The 17,903-nt window shown below is 35.2% G+C and overlaps 1 protein-coding gene across 3 annotated transcripts in view; it reads right to left on the reverse strand.

Annotated features, from left to right (window-relative positions):
- The window catches only part of LOC148956001 (cell adhesion molecule Dscam2-like), a 240,243-nt gene that overhangs the window by 55,682 nt on the left and 166,658 nt on the right, over positions 1–17,903 (reverse strand). For all 3 annotated transcript variants that reach the window (XM_089093545.1, XM_089093538.1, XM_089093530.1), the window contains exon 17: positions 4,800–4,955. In XM_089093545.1, coding sequence (XP_088949671.1) covers positions 4,800–4,955 — 156 coding nt within the window. The remainder of the gene's footprint in view (positions 1–4,799; positions 4,956–17,903) is intronic.

Genomic DNA, 17,903 nt, shown 5'->3' on the forward strand with positions numbered 1-17,903 from the left:
GTTGTCTTGGGATAGCTTTAGGTACTTTTTCGAGTTGCTTTATATTCAACAGAAAGCCACAAAGAAATCCTGGTGTGAGCCGTCTTTAGGCCTATAATGAAAAACAAAATTTAGATGTTTACGCCCTGATGTTTGTCTAATTCTGTTGAAGTAGTGAAGTTCATCCTTAAATGAGATGGGAGAAACTAAAAGAAAGTCTTTTTATGAAAGTGAGTACTTCTCTGGAGACAAAGTAAATCTGTAGTGATTCAAAAGTTGGTATTTTGGGACAAAAAAAAAATGTACTGGAGAGTAGAAATACTGAAAAGGTTTTTCTTTTTTCTTTTTTTCTTCTTACTTTTATTAAGAAGCTTTATTTTTTGAAGAATAATTTATAGTACCAATAAACACAGGAAAAAAGAAAAACAAGCACATATAATAGAGATGGCCCTTAATAAAAAAAAAAAAAAAAAAAAAAAAAAAAAAAAAAAAAATATCAGAAAGGTTGTAAAAATGTCAAAAAGAATTAAAACTTGAAGAGAATTAAAAGTTGAAAGGGAATAAAAATCAACAACAAAAACAAGTACAATTTAGCCTTGTCACTAGCAAATAACAGGTAGAATAGTTGAATCTTGGTTTTTTAGTAGAGGTAAAAAGTAGGCGAGGGGGAGGAGGGAAGGTTTATCTATTGAACATATGAACTATGTACGGTACAAAAGTTCTTTTGTATCTTTAAGTGTAAAATTGTGTAGGGGTAAAATTGGGGATATTTGTTGAAGCAGAACGGGTGAGGTCGAAGAGGAGATACATGACTGGGAAATCGTCTGGGGATGTTGAAATGCTCTATTGATGAGCCGTAAGATTCCCGTTTCCGTAAAGGTGAGCAGATGGGTTCTCTCAAGAAAGGAAATACAAGGGACCTTACCCACATTACATCTTTTTAATACGACCTCTATTCTATCCCAAATTTTTTTTACAGATGCCAGAATACCAAACAGGACTGGCATACTAGAAGATTGGGTGTAGACATGAGAGGAAAACTCGGGGGATGTTCAATTGTCCAAAGAAAACATGTTCGTGCTACTACTGCTACTACTGTTAGTACAACTGCTAATCCTACTACTACTACTACTACTATTACTACTAATTCTCCTACTACTACTACAACTAATGCTTATGATATGAAGGTGAACATTTCAAAAAGTATTGAGGGGGAAGTGGAAAGGAGTAAAAACAGACTGTATACCTGCAACCTCCCAAAAGGGCAAATCAGCAATAACTTAGGAATTGATTAGAGTACGAAGTAGAACCTTACAGGACTTGTAGGGGGGAAAGGAAATGTTGAACAAAAATAAAGACAATATTTGTATACTACCACAACTACTTCTAGTACTATTACTACTACTACTGCTACAACTACTACTACCACTACTATTACTGCTACTACTACTACTACAACTACTACTACTACTACCACTACTACAACTACAACTACTACTACTACTGCTACTACCATTACTACTACTACTATTACTATTACTGCTACTAAAGATGAAGGTATCAAGCAGATTATTTCAGGACATGTTGAGACAGTGCTTAACTAAATCAAAACGCACTATGTTCATGCAAGTTGTCGACAGAACATATCAGCAATGCTCCAAGAACTGTCTACGGTATTAATTTCAAACTTTCAGCGTATGTTGAGGGTGATATTGAAAAAAAAAAGTTGCTATGTGCACACTGCTACTAATGCTTCTACTGCTGCTCCCCCGACTATTGCTACTACTGAAGTTAAGAGTGAGGCTAACGTTATTAAGGTGAAACTTTATGGGAATTTTTAGGGGCAGTTTCAACTAAACCATGAAAAACTATATGCAAGCAGGTTTTAAAAAGGGCAAATAAGCAACATATAAGGAACGGGCTAGAGTACTAATATGAAACTTTCAGGGCATATTATGGGGGATGTTGAACTAATCAAAAGGCGCTATGCGTATGGTGCTATTAGTGCTACTATTACTGCTGCCACGGCTACTACTTCTATTGAGGCTGAGGGTATTAATGTGAAATTTTCAAGGATATTTATGGGGATGTTGAATTAGTGCATTCAGTATGAAAAAGAATGTATGAGTAATTTCTCAAAAACAGCTCAGAGTATCAAGTTGAAACTTTCTTGGCGTGTTATGAGGGATCATGAACTAGTCAAACGGCACTCTGTACATTTGGCTACTACAACTAACGCTGCTACTTTTGTTACTATTGCTGCTATTACTATGACTACTACTACCGAAGTTAAGGGTAGGAAGGTAAAAATTCAGGGAATGTTTGTCCAACACATAAATAGTAAGCCAAAACCAGGATTCTTATAGATAAGTACCAAGAAGATTTAAGATATTCTTTTCTCAACTAATGAAAAGACTAAGTTAGTTTTCTACAAACAGTTGTTCATTGAAAACTGAAGGGTTACGTTAAACCAAAGATAAAGAGAAATAAAATCAAATTTTTTTTAAGTATAGAACTATCACAAATTACCATCAATAAATAAATAAAACCCAAAGTGAACCGAAAATACAATAAATAACCGATTCAAGCTCCTAAGGAGAAGAAACTATGAGGAGTAGGGTTAACGCCCCCCGTGCCTTCTATAGACCAGAACATAATTTACACTTTACAAAAAAACAAAATACATTTTAAATGTTTGTCACCTTCTAAGTTTTAAGAATAACAATATTATTAAGAATTTTTGAAATGAATATCAGAATATATCAGTAAATGATATATATCAGTATACGAATATATCAGTAATGAATATCAGTATATATCCGCATTCATTTGTTGTTGTTTTTTTTCTTTCAGTAGTCTTTGTTAAGATGATGAGTTTTTTTTGATGTTATGAAAAACAAAAACATCTCTTGAAATGAGGATTGAAATAGTTTTTTTTAAATTAATAATTTTCAAGAGACGAAGTTGTTTATGACACAGGAATAAATAAAGATTACTAACCAAGCTGTCTTGATAATGGTTAAATACAAATTTTTAGGAACTTCAACACAATTTTTTGGAACAATAATCCAATGAGTTAGGAAAACGATTTTAGGAAAACCTTAATTAAGCAACTTTATAAGAAAGGTGATAAAAGTGAGTGTGGTAATTATCGAGGCACTAGTCTGCTCTGGGCAGTTAGTAAGTTGCTTAGTAATATAATTCTTCAAAGATTGAGATATGTAATAGACAAAGTTTTAAGAGAATAGCCGTTTAGTTTTAGGAAAGGTAAAGGATATGTCAGTAATATGTTTACTTTTAGGTTAATAATGGAAAATTGTCGAAATGGTCAAACGCCTTTGGCCCTCAGTTTTCTAGATTATGATTAAGCGTTTGACTCTGTTGATAGAGGAGCTTTAGTAAAGGTTTTATCCTTGTATGGTATACCATAAAAATAAATTAAAGTGATTAGTGCTATGTACAAGAATAAGACTGTTGTAGTTAAGGTAGGTAATGAGGTTAGCAGCTGGTTTTTTATTAAATCAGGAATTAAGCGGGATTGTGTTCTATCCCCCTTTATATGGATTATTTTGATGGACTTTGTTTTAAGGAGCACAGGAAAGGCAGTGCGAGACCATGAAATCAAATGGGGAGGAAAAAATCTCCTGGGCTTGGATTATGCTGATGTTTTAAGCATCCTTGATAAAAGTCTGAGCAAAATGAATGAAGTTTTAGAGGTTTTGCGAGTTCAGGGTGCTAGTATTGGTTTGAAAATTAATGTTAGGAAGACTAAGTCACTAAGGCTAGGAATAAGTGAAGATGAAAAGGTTACGTTGGGTAATGAATAGATTGATCAGGTGGGCAGCTTCACTTACCTTGATAATATTATTAGTAAAGATGGTGGGAGCAGTGAAGATGTTAAAAATAGAATAGCCAAGGCTCAGAGTGTTTTTTCACAGTTAAAAAGAAGTCTGGAAGAATAGGAAGATAAGTCTGCAAACCAAGATTAGAATATTAGAAGCTACAGTGATGACAGTGGTCAAATATGGCTCTGAAGCATGGACACTCCAAAAAGCCGATGAAGATTTGCTAGATGTTTTCCAGAGAAATTACTTAAGGATTGTTCTGGGTACCTGGCTGACTGACGGTATTTCAAACAATAGGCTATTTGAAAAATGTGGTTCAGTACTGCTCTCTAGGGCTATAATGAAAGAAATATTGAGGTGGTTAGGGCATGTTGTATGGATGAAGGATGACAGATTGCCAAAGATTGTTCTTTTCAGCTAACCATCTATGGCTAAACGGAAAGCAGGTCGTCCCCATCTGGGGTGGGAGGACGTCATAAAGAAAGATTTAAAGGAAATGGGAACTTCATGGGCGGGTGTAAAAAGGGACGCCTTGAATAGATTGGGATGGAGGAGGAGCGTACGTAGCTGTGTTGGCCTCAGGCGGCTTGTTGCTGCGGTGAGTTGTGAGTAGTAGTAGTTAGAACAAAGGTATCAAACACCATATTCTTAAGGACTATTTTGCTAACCAAACAACAGGACCAGCATTTATGCTACCCTTATTGGCCCTAGTGAAAAATATTTAATTTATAATTGACCTATAAGGGAAATCTATATATGATGAAAATACAGTGGACAGACAACAAGATTATATTTCAGAAGCTACTTGCATTTCCTAAGCGTAACACATCATTTATGTTTCAAGCCAACGCAATAGGCCTGAAAGTCTGATATAACCACCAACATCAAAAGCACTGCCTTCAATGAGCACTTTCAATACTTTCAAAACTGATGTTTTACCACTCAAAATTGAAAAAGGCTGTGGAAATTGCTTACCCTCTTCGTGTGTCGTAGTTAATACATCAGGCGAAAAGGGACCAGTTCCAACATTATTAACAACAGCTAAACGTATTCTGTAGGTTGTGCCAGGTTTAAGTTCTGAAATTTCTCCTGGTGATGACAGAAAACTTTTTGTTAAAGATGTTTCGGGACCTTAAAAAGGTATAAAATGTATATTCTTTGAACCGGCCAAATATTGATAATTTTGAAGAAGATAATGAAAAACAAGTGCTTTCTTTGATTTTTTTTTTGTCTTTCTTTTGTTATATGTCAATAAATTCTCAAAAAAGAACGTAACCTATATTTAATCTTAACAAGTATTTATAGTCATTGGCTGAAGAAAAGGGACTTTCTAGCTAGGTTAGCCAAAAGAAATAACAAACTGAAAACGAATAACATAAATTGTAAGAATATTCTAGGCTGTTCTTAATCGGCCACCATTTATAATTGTTCTTGTAGTTCAAAATTAAGCTCAAGGCATCCTAATATAATAAATAATCCTTTCGTAATGTTGTTTCATATAAACTTAATTTCACTTTCACTTCTGAATGTCTAAAACGTTTAGATAATTTTTCATAGTTCCAATCAAATTTTCCTATCTTTGTCTAAACTAATCAACAATGAAGTACCAAAGAAGCTATTTTGACGAAATAAGTAAGAAAATGAACAAAAAAGGAAAGGAATGAAGCAAGACGAAGCAGTTTCTTTCAAACATTAACTTTAAAAAATGTATTCAAAAAGTATTGCTCTTTTAAGAAAAGTAAAGAAGTAAATTAAAGCCTGTGGCGCGTAAAAACATATTAAAATAATTTACGTTACCACAAACAGGAGTCGGGCTACTACCCCATAAACTTTTTAAATGCCACAGTGTCATTTGCGCATTATTGAAAACAATTTGTAATTCGAGGAGTGCGTTTATGCATGTCATAACATAAACAACATCGGAAGGAAAATAATATCACAAGCCCAATAAAGCTATACTAAAAAAGTGATTCTACCAGTGCCTCCCCCTACCAGCCTCAAACTCTTTAAAAAGCTTGGGTTTCATTGGCTTTTATCGAAAATGACGCGTATTTTTCGCAGCCCGGTTTACATTCGCCAATCAGCGATAAAATAGAAAACTCCCATAATAATCATGAGTACCAAGAAGAACTAATGAACGCAATAGACTATTTAATATAAAATAATATTGCTCCCTAGGAATTTCAGAGAGATTTTGTTTTTCAATTTATTAAAATTAGAAAGTAAACATTCAAAATAAAAGTTGTTTTCATTGAAAAGCAAATAGCAATCTGACCCAAGGGGAGAGGCTTTTCTCTTCATGACTTAATGTGTTCAAAGCTGTGGTTTTGATGAGTCTACCCTGTTTTGTCTTACTGCTAGTGGATGCCGTTAAAATTTCAGAAGCAGTTATTTTGGAGAGGATAGAGGAAATCACCCTTTCCCTATCATTGGATTGTTCCTGAGCGTCCAAAGTTTTAAAGAAAATTTCTACCTTAATTAATGGAAATTTTACTCTCATCAATTTCTAATCTTCTTTAACAAACCAATGCTCTTTTTAGGAGAAAATCGTTAATATTAGATTAATAACAAAAACCACATATTAGTACACTTCAAAAGTGGATCCTGTGGGCAGAATGGGCAACATTGTCTATGCTGAAATTTTGTCATAGTCCTCTAGTCCTATTTCTTCCAAGGTTAATCATACTAATGCAGCTTCTGACAGCTTAACACAGCACTTAATTGCCTTTTGCACGCTCCTCATCCACCTAAAATTTCCAAGCTTCACCCTTTACTTCCTCTCACGAAAGTATCATATCTTAAAAACACTTTTTTATAATGTCTTTTTATTCCGTGTGAGGACTCCAGTTTTGAATTTGACCTCAGGTAGATCACTAAATAAGTGAGGTCTTCATTCAAGCTTTAGCACCAAGAGCTGGGAATAATTCCCCGGAGAGGAAAATAATTCCCCTCACACAACGCGTAATCCCTATCTAATTTCAGTTTTCATATCGTTTTCTTACTTTCACTTAAAAACGAGTTTGTTTGATATAATTTCTGTTCTTTTTCTATACCTTTTGATCGGAATACTTGACTGCTGTCGGCTACAGAAAACAATGTTTTTTTAATTTACACACTTTGAATTTCAACCACACACTATGTTTGACAATATTTGCATTTCGTCTAAAAGAAAAGCAGGGATCCTGGTATACTTCAATCTCTTTTAGATAGTAACTTCTACGCCAATTATCTACTGGATTCAAACAATATCTTGGTCATAGGGATTTTAGGGAGCAGTAGGGTATACGACCCTTCAATCATAAGGAGACACATCTGTTTTCAATAAAACCTATCTAAGGTGTATTCATCCCCCAAAAGACACATCAGAATCACTTTATGTAGTCTTTTTTTAGTGAGTACTCAACTTAAGGTCTCTTGTTCAGATGCACTGAAAAAAAAAAATCTCCCAGCCCGTAAAACAATTGCTTGGCTTGAAAGCATTACCTTTGCTTTTGCATTATTATGAAATCTGTAAAGCAGGCTATCATTGTTACTACAGAGAAGTTCTCAGATCCTCTGATTCTGAAAGAAGATCAGAGCTAATATACTGAGGTAATTTATTGTTCAAGCCCAAAAAAGTCCAGCTGAAAATTTTTATTTCGTAGGATTTTCCAGGTAGGTCTAAGATTCAATTTAAGTTTTTTTTATTATATTCTATGGAACTTATCTCATTTGTGTTTAAGTATTTAACATTAATGTGAACTCTTTACCATGGGAACAGAGAAAGAAAAGTTACTTACAATATCGTAGCAATAATATGCCTTAATGTTAATGGTTCTAATTTTGTGGCTTATGCTTGTAAGCTAATCATTTTAATTGTAAATATACTCCAGAAAAGGAAGTTCAACCAGCCCACTTCAAAATTAGAATATATTTATTCAAATAGCCCCGTCTCAAGAAAATTATTGGATTTTCCGGTAATTTAAAGTCGATGTGTGCTTCGGTATTCGGCTTTAAAGTCGGGACAGTTGCCTGCAAATCTCAGCACTCAAGGAATTTAGATAGCCCCGTCTCAAGAAAATTATTCGATTGTCCGGGAAAATAAAGTGAGTGGGTGCTTCGGTATCCAGGTCGGGCACTTCGGCTCTGAAGTCGGGACAGTTTCCTGCTAATTTCAACACTCAAGGAATTTAAATAGCCCCGTCTCAAGAAAATTATTCAATTGTCCGGGAAACTAAAGTCGGTGGGTGCTTTGGTATCCGGGTCGGGCTCTTCGGCTCTGAAGTCGGGACAGTTGCCTGCTAATTTCAACACTCAAGCAATTTGAAGCTATTTTAAAGTAGTGATGCTGGTTGTTAATGTCGGTGCTCAGGGAAATCAATTGTATAACCGATAAGATATTTCAAAATACTTTTATTAGAAAAACATTAGTCAGTGATATAGATGGAAGAAAAAAGAGAAGGAAGAAACAAATATCGTTGATTTACTCCTCATCCCTAAGATCAAAATGTAAAGTCGTAAAAATAAAACACATTTTTGTCTGATACAAAATATATGTTGTTTCTCTGACAAAGATAAATTGCGAGGATAACTTTTCCAGAGGCGCCACCCCAGGAAATAGCCACATTAACTGAGAGGGGGATTACAGCTTGGAGTCATGCCTACCTTTATATTGTAAAATACTTTGTCGTATCTCCATTTTACGAGGATCGGATAGAAAAAAAAGCCCCCCCCCCCAACCTAGGTTTTGTGAAATATCGTTTTGTGTCTCTTTCTTTTTTAAGAAATAAATCCATGCTCCGACCGTATTTTTGTTTATTGGTGCCTATAAAAAAGAATTTCATTATTAAAATCTATTCTCTGGATTTCCTTATACGCCAGCTATCCCCGCCTTAGATGTTTTTGGGCTGAGGTTAACAAACTACTGCCCAATTTTAGATCTCAAATAGCAACAACTTGGGTATCAAAGACTGGATTTCGGTAGAGCTTGGATTTTCTGTTTGAATTTTTGAACCGGTCAAATTATTCGAAAATTCTTGTCCCACTTCATTTTTTAACTCTGGTCCTTTTTGACGTTCTAGCATTTGAAGCGTTGATTTTACGCGCAAATGAACGCCCCCCTTAATAATTCAATAGGATTGACGGATAAACTGCGTCTTATATTCGTATCGTAGACATGGTGAATTAACAGCAGAGAATAGAATATGAATTAAATTAAAAGATTAAATTAAAGAGTCCCAAATAATTCATTTGGATAATTATTAGGGTCCTTTCCCTGGTCTTATATAGACATATCTTAAACAGGTAGAAAAGAAGGTCAGAGTACAAGAAGGTCAAGAAGAGTGTGCTTTCAAGTAAAACTTCTCATTTTTCCAGGGGGCAAGGGTCCTTGGAACCATGGGGATATTCCCAATGCCCCCCCCTCTACGTACAAGTGCTCAACTATTTTTTTTAATCCGTTGAAATGAAAAATTAGCCCTAAAATTAATGGTGCAGTATCACGTTTCTTAAATTAAATTAAATTAAATTAGGTGCTCCTTTCCATTAGTTTTTTTTCTTCTTCAAAGAAGCACTCATGAATAGGACACTCATGAATTGTTTAATATGAATTATTTTATATTGAATTATTTTTAATAAGAAACTCATAGTTTTTTTTCTTCTTCAAAGAAGCACTCATGAATAGGAAACTCATGAATTGTTTAATATGAATTATTTTATATTGAATTATTTTTAATAAGAAACTCATAGTTTTTTTTCTTCTTCAAAGAAGCACTCATGAATAGGAAACTCATGAATTGTTTAATATGAATTATTTTATATTGAATTATTTTTAATAAGAAACTCATAGTTTTTTTTCTTCTTCAAAGAAGCACTCATGAATAGGACACTCATGAATTACATAACATCTAAAGTGCTTTTTTTTCGTAACATTGCATATATTATGTCAAGGTTTTTTTGCCGTCATGGTAATGATAATTTAATTGGAAACTGATAGTTTATTCAAATTTCAGAAAGAAAAACCAATCAAAATTGAATCACGAGTTTCTTAGGGAAACGAGCATCTTACTAAGTAGAATTACAGTGCAATAGGATTGAATCACGGGTTTCTTAGGAAAATGAGCACCTTTCTAAGAAGAATTACAGTAGCCTACAATAGAATTATATTTTATGACTTCTGGACAAAAATACTTCCTGATTGCGATAATGATTGCTTAGAATATGAGTGTTTATAATTAATCCTTAAAGAAACTGTTTTTATTCAGGTCATAAAATAAGTGGAAAACACTAGACACTCAAGCAGTTACCTTGGTTTACACTGGTTCTGAACTTGATTGCAATGTTACGCAATTTTGTGCTCAGAGTAAGTACGGAAGAAAAAAAATCGGAAGGGAATATATTTCTGGATACGAAGGATTTCAGATTATGTTTTTTTTTTTTTTATAACAAGATTAATGTTTCGTAGCCCAAATTCAAGTCCAAATATAACCAATCTAAATAGAAACTACATAAAGAAGTAAAAAAAAATTACGGAGTTTTATACAAAACAAAAGCTATTAAAAGAAGCTAAGTGAAAACTCGTAGTACGGCCAGTAACCTAATTTAAATGTGGACAATTTTATGGACAGATTTGCAATTTGTAGGCCACATATGTACTCACTTCAATTTGTTTCAGTGGACCTAGCAATTCAATTGAAGGCCAAATTTCAAAAAAAATTCGTCGATATTTTTGAAAAATATGTGAAATAGAAAACTAAGATAGCTTGAAGAACGAAGAAAACGAAATTATGAGGTAGAAAACAAAGGTCACGTAGTTTGAAGGATTGTGCTTTGTTACTTCGAAGCTATATTCCGCGAGTTTGTTTTCTTAGGCACTAATTTAAGAAATTCAACTTAACACTAAATTTATGAAATATAAGCCTTGAATTTTGACACTTTCTATGGATTTTATTTTTACCCAGATTTATGCAAGTCAACCCTGTTCAACTCAACCCATGCAAATCATCCCTATTTAACTCGGACCTGTGGAATCAACTCTATTAACCCGAACATTCATTTAACTCAGCACCCATTTAACTCATTTTGCATAAACTCAACCATATATACTCAACCAACTCACCTGCCTAATGGAAATTATCCTCTAAAATTCAAACAATGAAAGTTTGGCGCCATGAGTGCCGTCAGGGAATTTCCCATAAAGAAGGAGGCAATCGTTACAAGAAAACTAGTCTTTATTGACGTTCAAATGGAAGCAATGGGTTCTTATGTGAATTTCTTATATTTTTAAGTAAGGAGAAACTTGTGCTAATAGCAAAAAAAAAACTTGTAAAAAAGAGTATTGATAAACAATATTCTCTGAAATTTAATGTGTTGAATTTCTATGGTGATCCAAATTAATAAAATTCATTAAGTTAGAAGCCATCCACAAAAATTTTAAAGCCAGAGAAAATTTGCTCAGTTTTGAAAAGGGGGAAAATACTTTATAAGAGAGTGACGAATTTAACAAAAATTGTACCATCAATTACAACATATCAGAAAACAATATTTTGAAAACTGCAGTTTTACAGGTCAATCAATAAGGGGAATGTGCATGGTGGATAAGCATTGACCTCAAATCACGTTTGTTCTTAAGTACAATGAATAAAGGTCACATACATTGCCTAGCTTGAAGGTTTAAGCTTTGTTACTTCGAGGCTGTATTCCGTGACTTTATAAGATATTAAACTTAGCACTAAAGTCATGAAATATAAACCTTGAATTTTGGCACTTTCTATGGGTCTCATTTTCACTCAAAGCTAATTCAAATGAAAACTATGCAAGTCAACCCTGTTCAACTCAACCCCATGCAAATCATCCCTATTTAATTCAGACCTCCGGAATTAACTCTATTCACCTAAACCTTTATTTGACTCAGCACTCATTTAGCTCATCTCGCATGTAACTCAACCCTATATTAATGCATTAATCTCGCACTACCTTTAATCTCAACTTCCTGGATATTATCCTCTAAAATTCAAACAAGGAAGGTTTGGCACCATTCGCGCCGTCAGGGAATTTCCCAAGAAGGAGGAGGCAAGGATTACCAGAAAACAAGTCTTTATTCACATTTAAATGGAATTAATGGGTTTTTATGCAAACTTCTTTTATTTTTAAGTAAGGAGAAACTCACGAATTTCTCCGAGTGAAGAAGAATATTCAAGCAAAATTTGTTTTCCTTGATATTTAGATGAAAGTATTTCTCATTTTGTATTTTATATGCATTGCTTAATGTCTCCATTTATACCAGAAATGGGCATTACTCTCTACTGGCGTCCATGGAAAATGCTCCTATAAAAAGATTTATTCGAAGAATTCACATTGAAAACCGCGAAAATAACGTCCCCGTAATTAGTCTTTAATATTTCAGACCCCCAACATTATAAATGTTTGGAGGGGTGCGTTTCATAGGCAGCGCTCTAGCGCTGCCTTAGTAAAGAACGATGTGGGCACAATGTGTTTTTTTTTGGTTTTTCTCCATACCCGCGTACTTCGTATCGAAAGGGTTTACGTAGAAAGTTCGAACAGGGCTCATTCGATTGGAAATTGGAGTGGCTAGTGCCCTTTTTAATAGTCGAAAGTGATTGGAGGGCAACTAGCCCCCCCCCACGCCCATCATTCCCCCAAATACATCCAATCAAAATTTTGAGATAGCCATTTTGTTCAGCGTAGTTGATTTTCAGATAGAAAATATCTTTTTGAGGAGGACAATCCCCCACAACCCTCGGGGCAAGGGTTTTAAGTTATGCCCTGGGGGCACATAAGGTTTTTATAGAAGGAGTTGTCGTAGAAACTTCAAAAAAGGCTCATTCAAATGGAAATTCAAAGGGATAGTGTCATTTTTAATAGTCGAAAATGAATGAAGGGCAGCTAGCCCCCCCCCATGCCCATAATTCCCCCCAATACATCCACTCAAAACTTTGATATAGCCATTTTGTTCAGAGTAGTTGATTTCCAAATAGAAAATATATTTTTGAGGAGGACACTCCCCCACAACCCTCGGGGCAAGGGTCTTAAGTTATGCCCTGGGGGCATGTAAGGTTTTTACAGAAGGCGTTGTCGTAGAAACTTAAATAAAAGCTCATTCAAATGGAAATTAGAAAGGCTAGTGCTCTTTTCAACAGTCGAAAGTGATTGGAGGGCAACTAGCCCCCCCCCCCACGCCCATCATTCACTCAAACATAACCCATAAAAATTTTGAGATTTGCAATTGGTTATATCGTATGATTTTTCCAGGAAGAAAATATATTTTTGATGGGGTCACACCCCCCAAACCCTTGCGGCCAGAGGTTTGAACTATTTTCTGGGTGCTCCTGAGATTTTTATAAATGGTGTTTTAGTGAACACTTCAACAAAGGTTCGTTTGGTTCTATAATCAAAAGACCAGTGCCCGTTTTAGTAGTTGAAAAGGGATTGGACGGTAACTAGCCCCCCTCTCACACCCACCTTTTCCCCAAACACATGCAATCAAAATTTTGAGATAGCCATTTTGTTCAACGTAGTTTTAAGTTCTGGAAACTAGGTCTTTGAGGATGACAACCCCCTCACAGCCCTCAGGACAAGGGTTATAAGTTATGCACTGGTTGCATATAAAGTTTTTACAGAAAGCGTTGTCGTAGAAACTTCAAAAAGGGCTCATTTGGTTAGAAATTGAAATGACTTGTGCCCTTTTTAATAGTCGAAAGTAATTGTAAGGCAACCAACACCCCTTCCACACCCACCATTTCCCCAAACACATCCAATCAAAATTTTGAAATAGCTATTTTGTTCCACGCAGTTAAAGTTCAGGAAATTATACTTTTGAGCAGGACACTCCCCTCACAGTCTTCAGAGCAAGGGTTATAAGTTATGCCCTGGGGGCATATAAGTTTTTTTTGAAATCTTTATCGTAGAATCTTGAAAAAGGGCTCATTCGATTGGAAATTCAAAGGTCTAGTGCCCGTTTTAAGTCGAAAGTTATTTGTGGGCAACTAGCCCCCTCTCTCGCCCACCTTTTCCTCAAACACATCCAATCAAAATTCTTAGATAGCCATTTTGTTCAGTGTAATTTTCAGATAGAAATTATGTTTTTGAGGAGGACACTCCCCCACAGCCCTCAGGGCAAGGGTTGTAAGTTAGGCCCTGGGGGCATCTAAGGTTTTTACTGAACGCGTCGTCGCAGAAACTTTAAAACGGGCTCATTCGATTGGAAACTGAAATGGCTAGTGCCTTTTTTTATAGTCGAAAGTGATTCGAAGGCAACTAACACCCTTTCTTCGCCCACCATTTCCCCAAACATATCCAATCAAAATTTTTAGATAGCCATTTTTTCCACGCAGTTTAAAGTTCAGGAAATTATACCTTTGAGCTGGACACTCCCCCCAGTCTTCACGGCAAGGGTTATAAGTTATACCCTAGGGGCAAATAAGGTTTTTATTGAAATGTTTGTCGTAGAAACTTGAAAAAGGACTCATTCGATTGGAAATTTAAAGGGCTAGTACCATTTTTAATAGTCGAAAGTGATTTGAGGGCAACTAACCCCCCTCTCACGCCCACCTTTTCCCCAAACACATCCAATCAAAATTTTTAGATAGCCATTTTATTCCACGAAATTAGGTCTTTAAGGATGACGATCCATCCCCCCCCCCCACAACCCTCAGGGCAAAAGTTTTAAGTTATGCCCTGGGCGCATGTAAGGTAAACACCCACCATTTCCCCAAACACATCCAATCAAAATTTTTATATATCCATTCTGTTCAACGTATTCGAAAGTTCTGGAAATTAGGTCTTTTAGGACAATAACCCCATCAGAGCTTTCAGTGCAAAGGTTGTAGGCAATTCCTTGAGTGCATATAAGGTTTCTATAGAAAATTACTGTAGAAATTTCAAAACGGGCTCATTTGATTGGAAATTAAGGTTGGCTTGTTTAATATTCGAAAGTGAGTGGAGAGTAAATATCCCCCCCCCCCTCTTACGCCCTCCATTTCCCCAAAAACATTCAATCAAAGTTTAGAGACAGACATTTTGTTCAGTTCAAAGTTCTGGAAATTATGTATTTAAGGATGACAAAGCCCCAATGTCCCCAGGGCGAAGGTTTTAATTTATGTCCTGGGGGAATATAAGGTTTTTGATGATAGAGTTGTCGTAAAAACTTCAAAAGGGGCTCATTCAATCGGAAACTGAGAGGGCTAGTGCCCTTTTTAATAGTTGAAAGTGATTGGACGGTAAATAGCGCCCCTGTCATGCCCACCATTCCCCCAAACCCTTCCAATAAAAATTTTCAGATAGTTTTATAGTTCAAGGATTTATAAAATTCCGTAAATTATGTTATTGTGGATGACAACCCCCCCCCCCCCAGCCCTCAGGGTGAGGGTTGTAAGTTATCCTTTAGGTATATTTAAGGTTTTTATTTAAACTAATTAAATAGAAAAATCAAAAGGGCACATTTGATTGCTAGTGCCTTTTTTAATAGTTGAAAGTGATTGGAGAAACACTAACGTCCCTCTCACGCCGACAATTTTCCCAGACACATCCAATCAAAATTTTGAGATAGCCATTTTATTTAACGTAGTTGAAAGTTCTGAAAATTAGGTCTTAGAGGATGACAACCACCCTCACAGCCCGTAGGGTAGGAGTTGTAATTTATGCCCCGGGGGCATATAAGGTGTTTTTAGGAAGTTTTGTCGTAGAAACTCAAAAAGGGCTCATTCGATTGGAAATCGAAAGGCTTAGTGCCCTTTTTAATAGTCGAAAGTGATTGGAAGGCTTGACATTTTTATAGTAAAGATTAATGTGGGTATACTGTATTATTTTTGTCGTTGTTGTTGTTGTTTAGACCGGGGCACTTTATATCGAAGGAGTTATCGTAGGGTCTTCGAAAACGTCTCATTAAATTGAAAATGGAAAGGGATGATGCCCTTTTTAATAGTCAAAAATTATTGGAGGGAAACTAATCCCCCTCCCACGTCCACCCTCCCATTTGAATTTATGTTTAAAAGCTAAACATTGCCATAATATTAAAACTTTTGGGGCTGCTTCTGCTCTTAAGATATAACCAAATCAAAATAGCGTAAGTGTATCCAAGCTATCAAAGAAAGTAAACAGATTTATTTTGCGAATGGTATCAAGTTTTCCATTTCAGGTCAACTAGACGAGGTATGAAACTAAATTAAACACTACTATTTGTGTCCAGATTTTTAAGGTGTATGTTGTTAATAATTGCTGAAAATTTTTCTCCAGCATCCACCAACTTTTTCTCCAACTACCACAAATAAGCATCGATAAATAAATAAAACCCAAAACGAGCAGAAATTAACACAAGTTGGGCTCAAAACCCCTATGCCTTCCCAAGGCCAGAACATAATTTGCACTTTACTGAAAAAAATACAAATGAATGTGCATTGTCAGTTTAATATACATATAGCCTACTGATATTTAGTAATCAAAATGTTAATATTATTTGATTTATTAAAGTAATAAGAGTAAAAACATTTATATTTTTTTCAGTAAAGTGCAAATTATGTTCTGGCCTTGGGAAGGCATAGGGGTTTTGAGCCCAACTTATGTTAATTTCTGCTCGTTTTGAGTTTGAGTCGGTTATTTATTGTAATTTCTATTACAATAATATTTATTATTGTAATTTATTGTAAGTTCGTTTTGGGTTTCATTTATTTATCGATGCTGATTTGTGGTAGTTTCACGCTTGGTAGATTATTTGATTTTATTTTTGCTCATTTTTGTTTAATGGAGTTCTTTACTTTTATTTGAAAAACTTAGTTTGTGAAGAAAATTTTTTATATTAATCAAACAGTTCGTGGTAACGAACTGTAAGTAAGGAGCGACCCGGCTCAATGGTAACCGACACTCTAAAAAACGGGATTTTGATACCAATAGATACATCAAAAGAATCAGATTTTAATTCTGATTTCAAATATATAAGTTTCATTAAGTTTAATCTTACCCATCAAAAGTTACGTGCCTGAGAAAATTTGGCTGATTTTCGAAAAAAGGGGGAAAGACCCCCTAACAGTTATAGAACCTTAATGAAAATCACACCATCATATTCAGCGTATCAGAGAACCCTACTGTAGAGGTTTCAAGCTCCTATCTACAAAAATGTGGAATTTTCCATTTTTTGCCAGAAGAAAGATCACGGTTGCGTTGTTATTTGTTTATTTGTTTGTTTGTTTGTTTTTTTTTTTTTTACCCAGGGGTGATCGTATCGACCCAGTGGTCCTAGAATATCGTGGGAGGGCTCATTGGAACGGAAATTAAAAGTTCTAGTGCCCTTTTTAAGTGACCAAAAAAAATGGAGGGCAACTAGGCCCCCTCCCACGCTCATTTTTTTCCCAAAGTCACCCGATCAAAATTTTGAGATAGCCATTTTGTTCAGCATGGTCGAAAATATGATAAAAATGTCTTTTAGGATGATTTGATCCCCCAAAGTCCCCAGGTGGAGGGCTGAAAGTTATTAAATTTAATAAATTTTAACTTATTTTTTTGTTTTTTGGTTAGTTTACTGTCTTTTTGTGTGTTGTTTTTTTGGGGGCGGGGGTGGAAGGTGAGGGTGGGGGGCTATATGGAAGGATCTTTCCCTGAAGGACGTTTTCATGGGGGAAGGGACATTGCTAGGACGGGGGCGCCGGATTTCCCAGCATTATTAAAGAGAAAGATCAGGAATTAAATAAAAAAAAACAAGTTTTTCAACTGATCAACTGATTGTGATTAAGAGGTCATTTTTAAAGAACTGGAAAAAAAATTCGAACTATAGTTTAAAGAGCAGGGTATTGACTAGGGGGCGAACCCCCTAATATACGTGTTAAAAATTTATGAATATAGAAGTTCGTTACGTAAGTTAATTCTAAGTTACGTATATTTATTACTAATAAAAACGTTCGTAAATAAAATTAAACAAGTTTCGAGAAAGCCATTTAACCAAATATAATATGCAAATTTTGTTTTAATTATTCATGTACGGTGAGCCAAAATCAAAACCTGCATTAATTCGAAAACGTTCAAAAATTAAATAAAAAAAACAAGTTTTTTTAACTGAATGTAAGGAACGACGTTAAAACTTAAAACGAACAG

The sequence above is a fragment of the Artemia sp. Qi Xiang Cuo genome, chromosome 1, assembly GCF_049724085.1.
Source record: "Artemia sp. Qi Xiang Cuo chromosome 1, ASM4972408v1, whole genome shotgun sequence".
In the NCBI taxonomy this organism is placed as follows: domain Eukaryota; kingdom Metazoa; phylum Arthropoda; class Branchiopoda; order Anostraca; family Artemiidae; genus Artemia; species Artemia sp. Qi Xiang Cuo.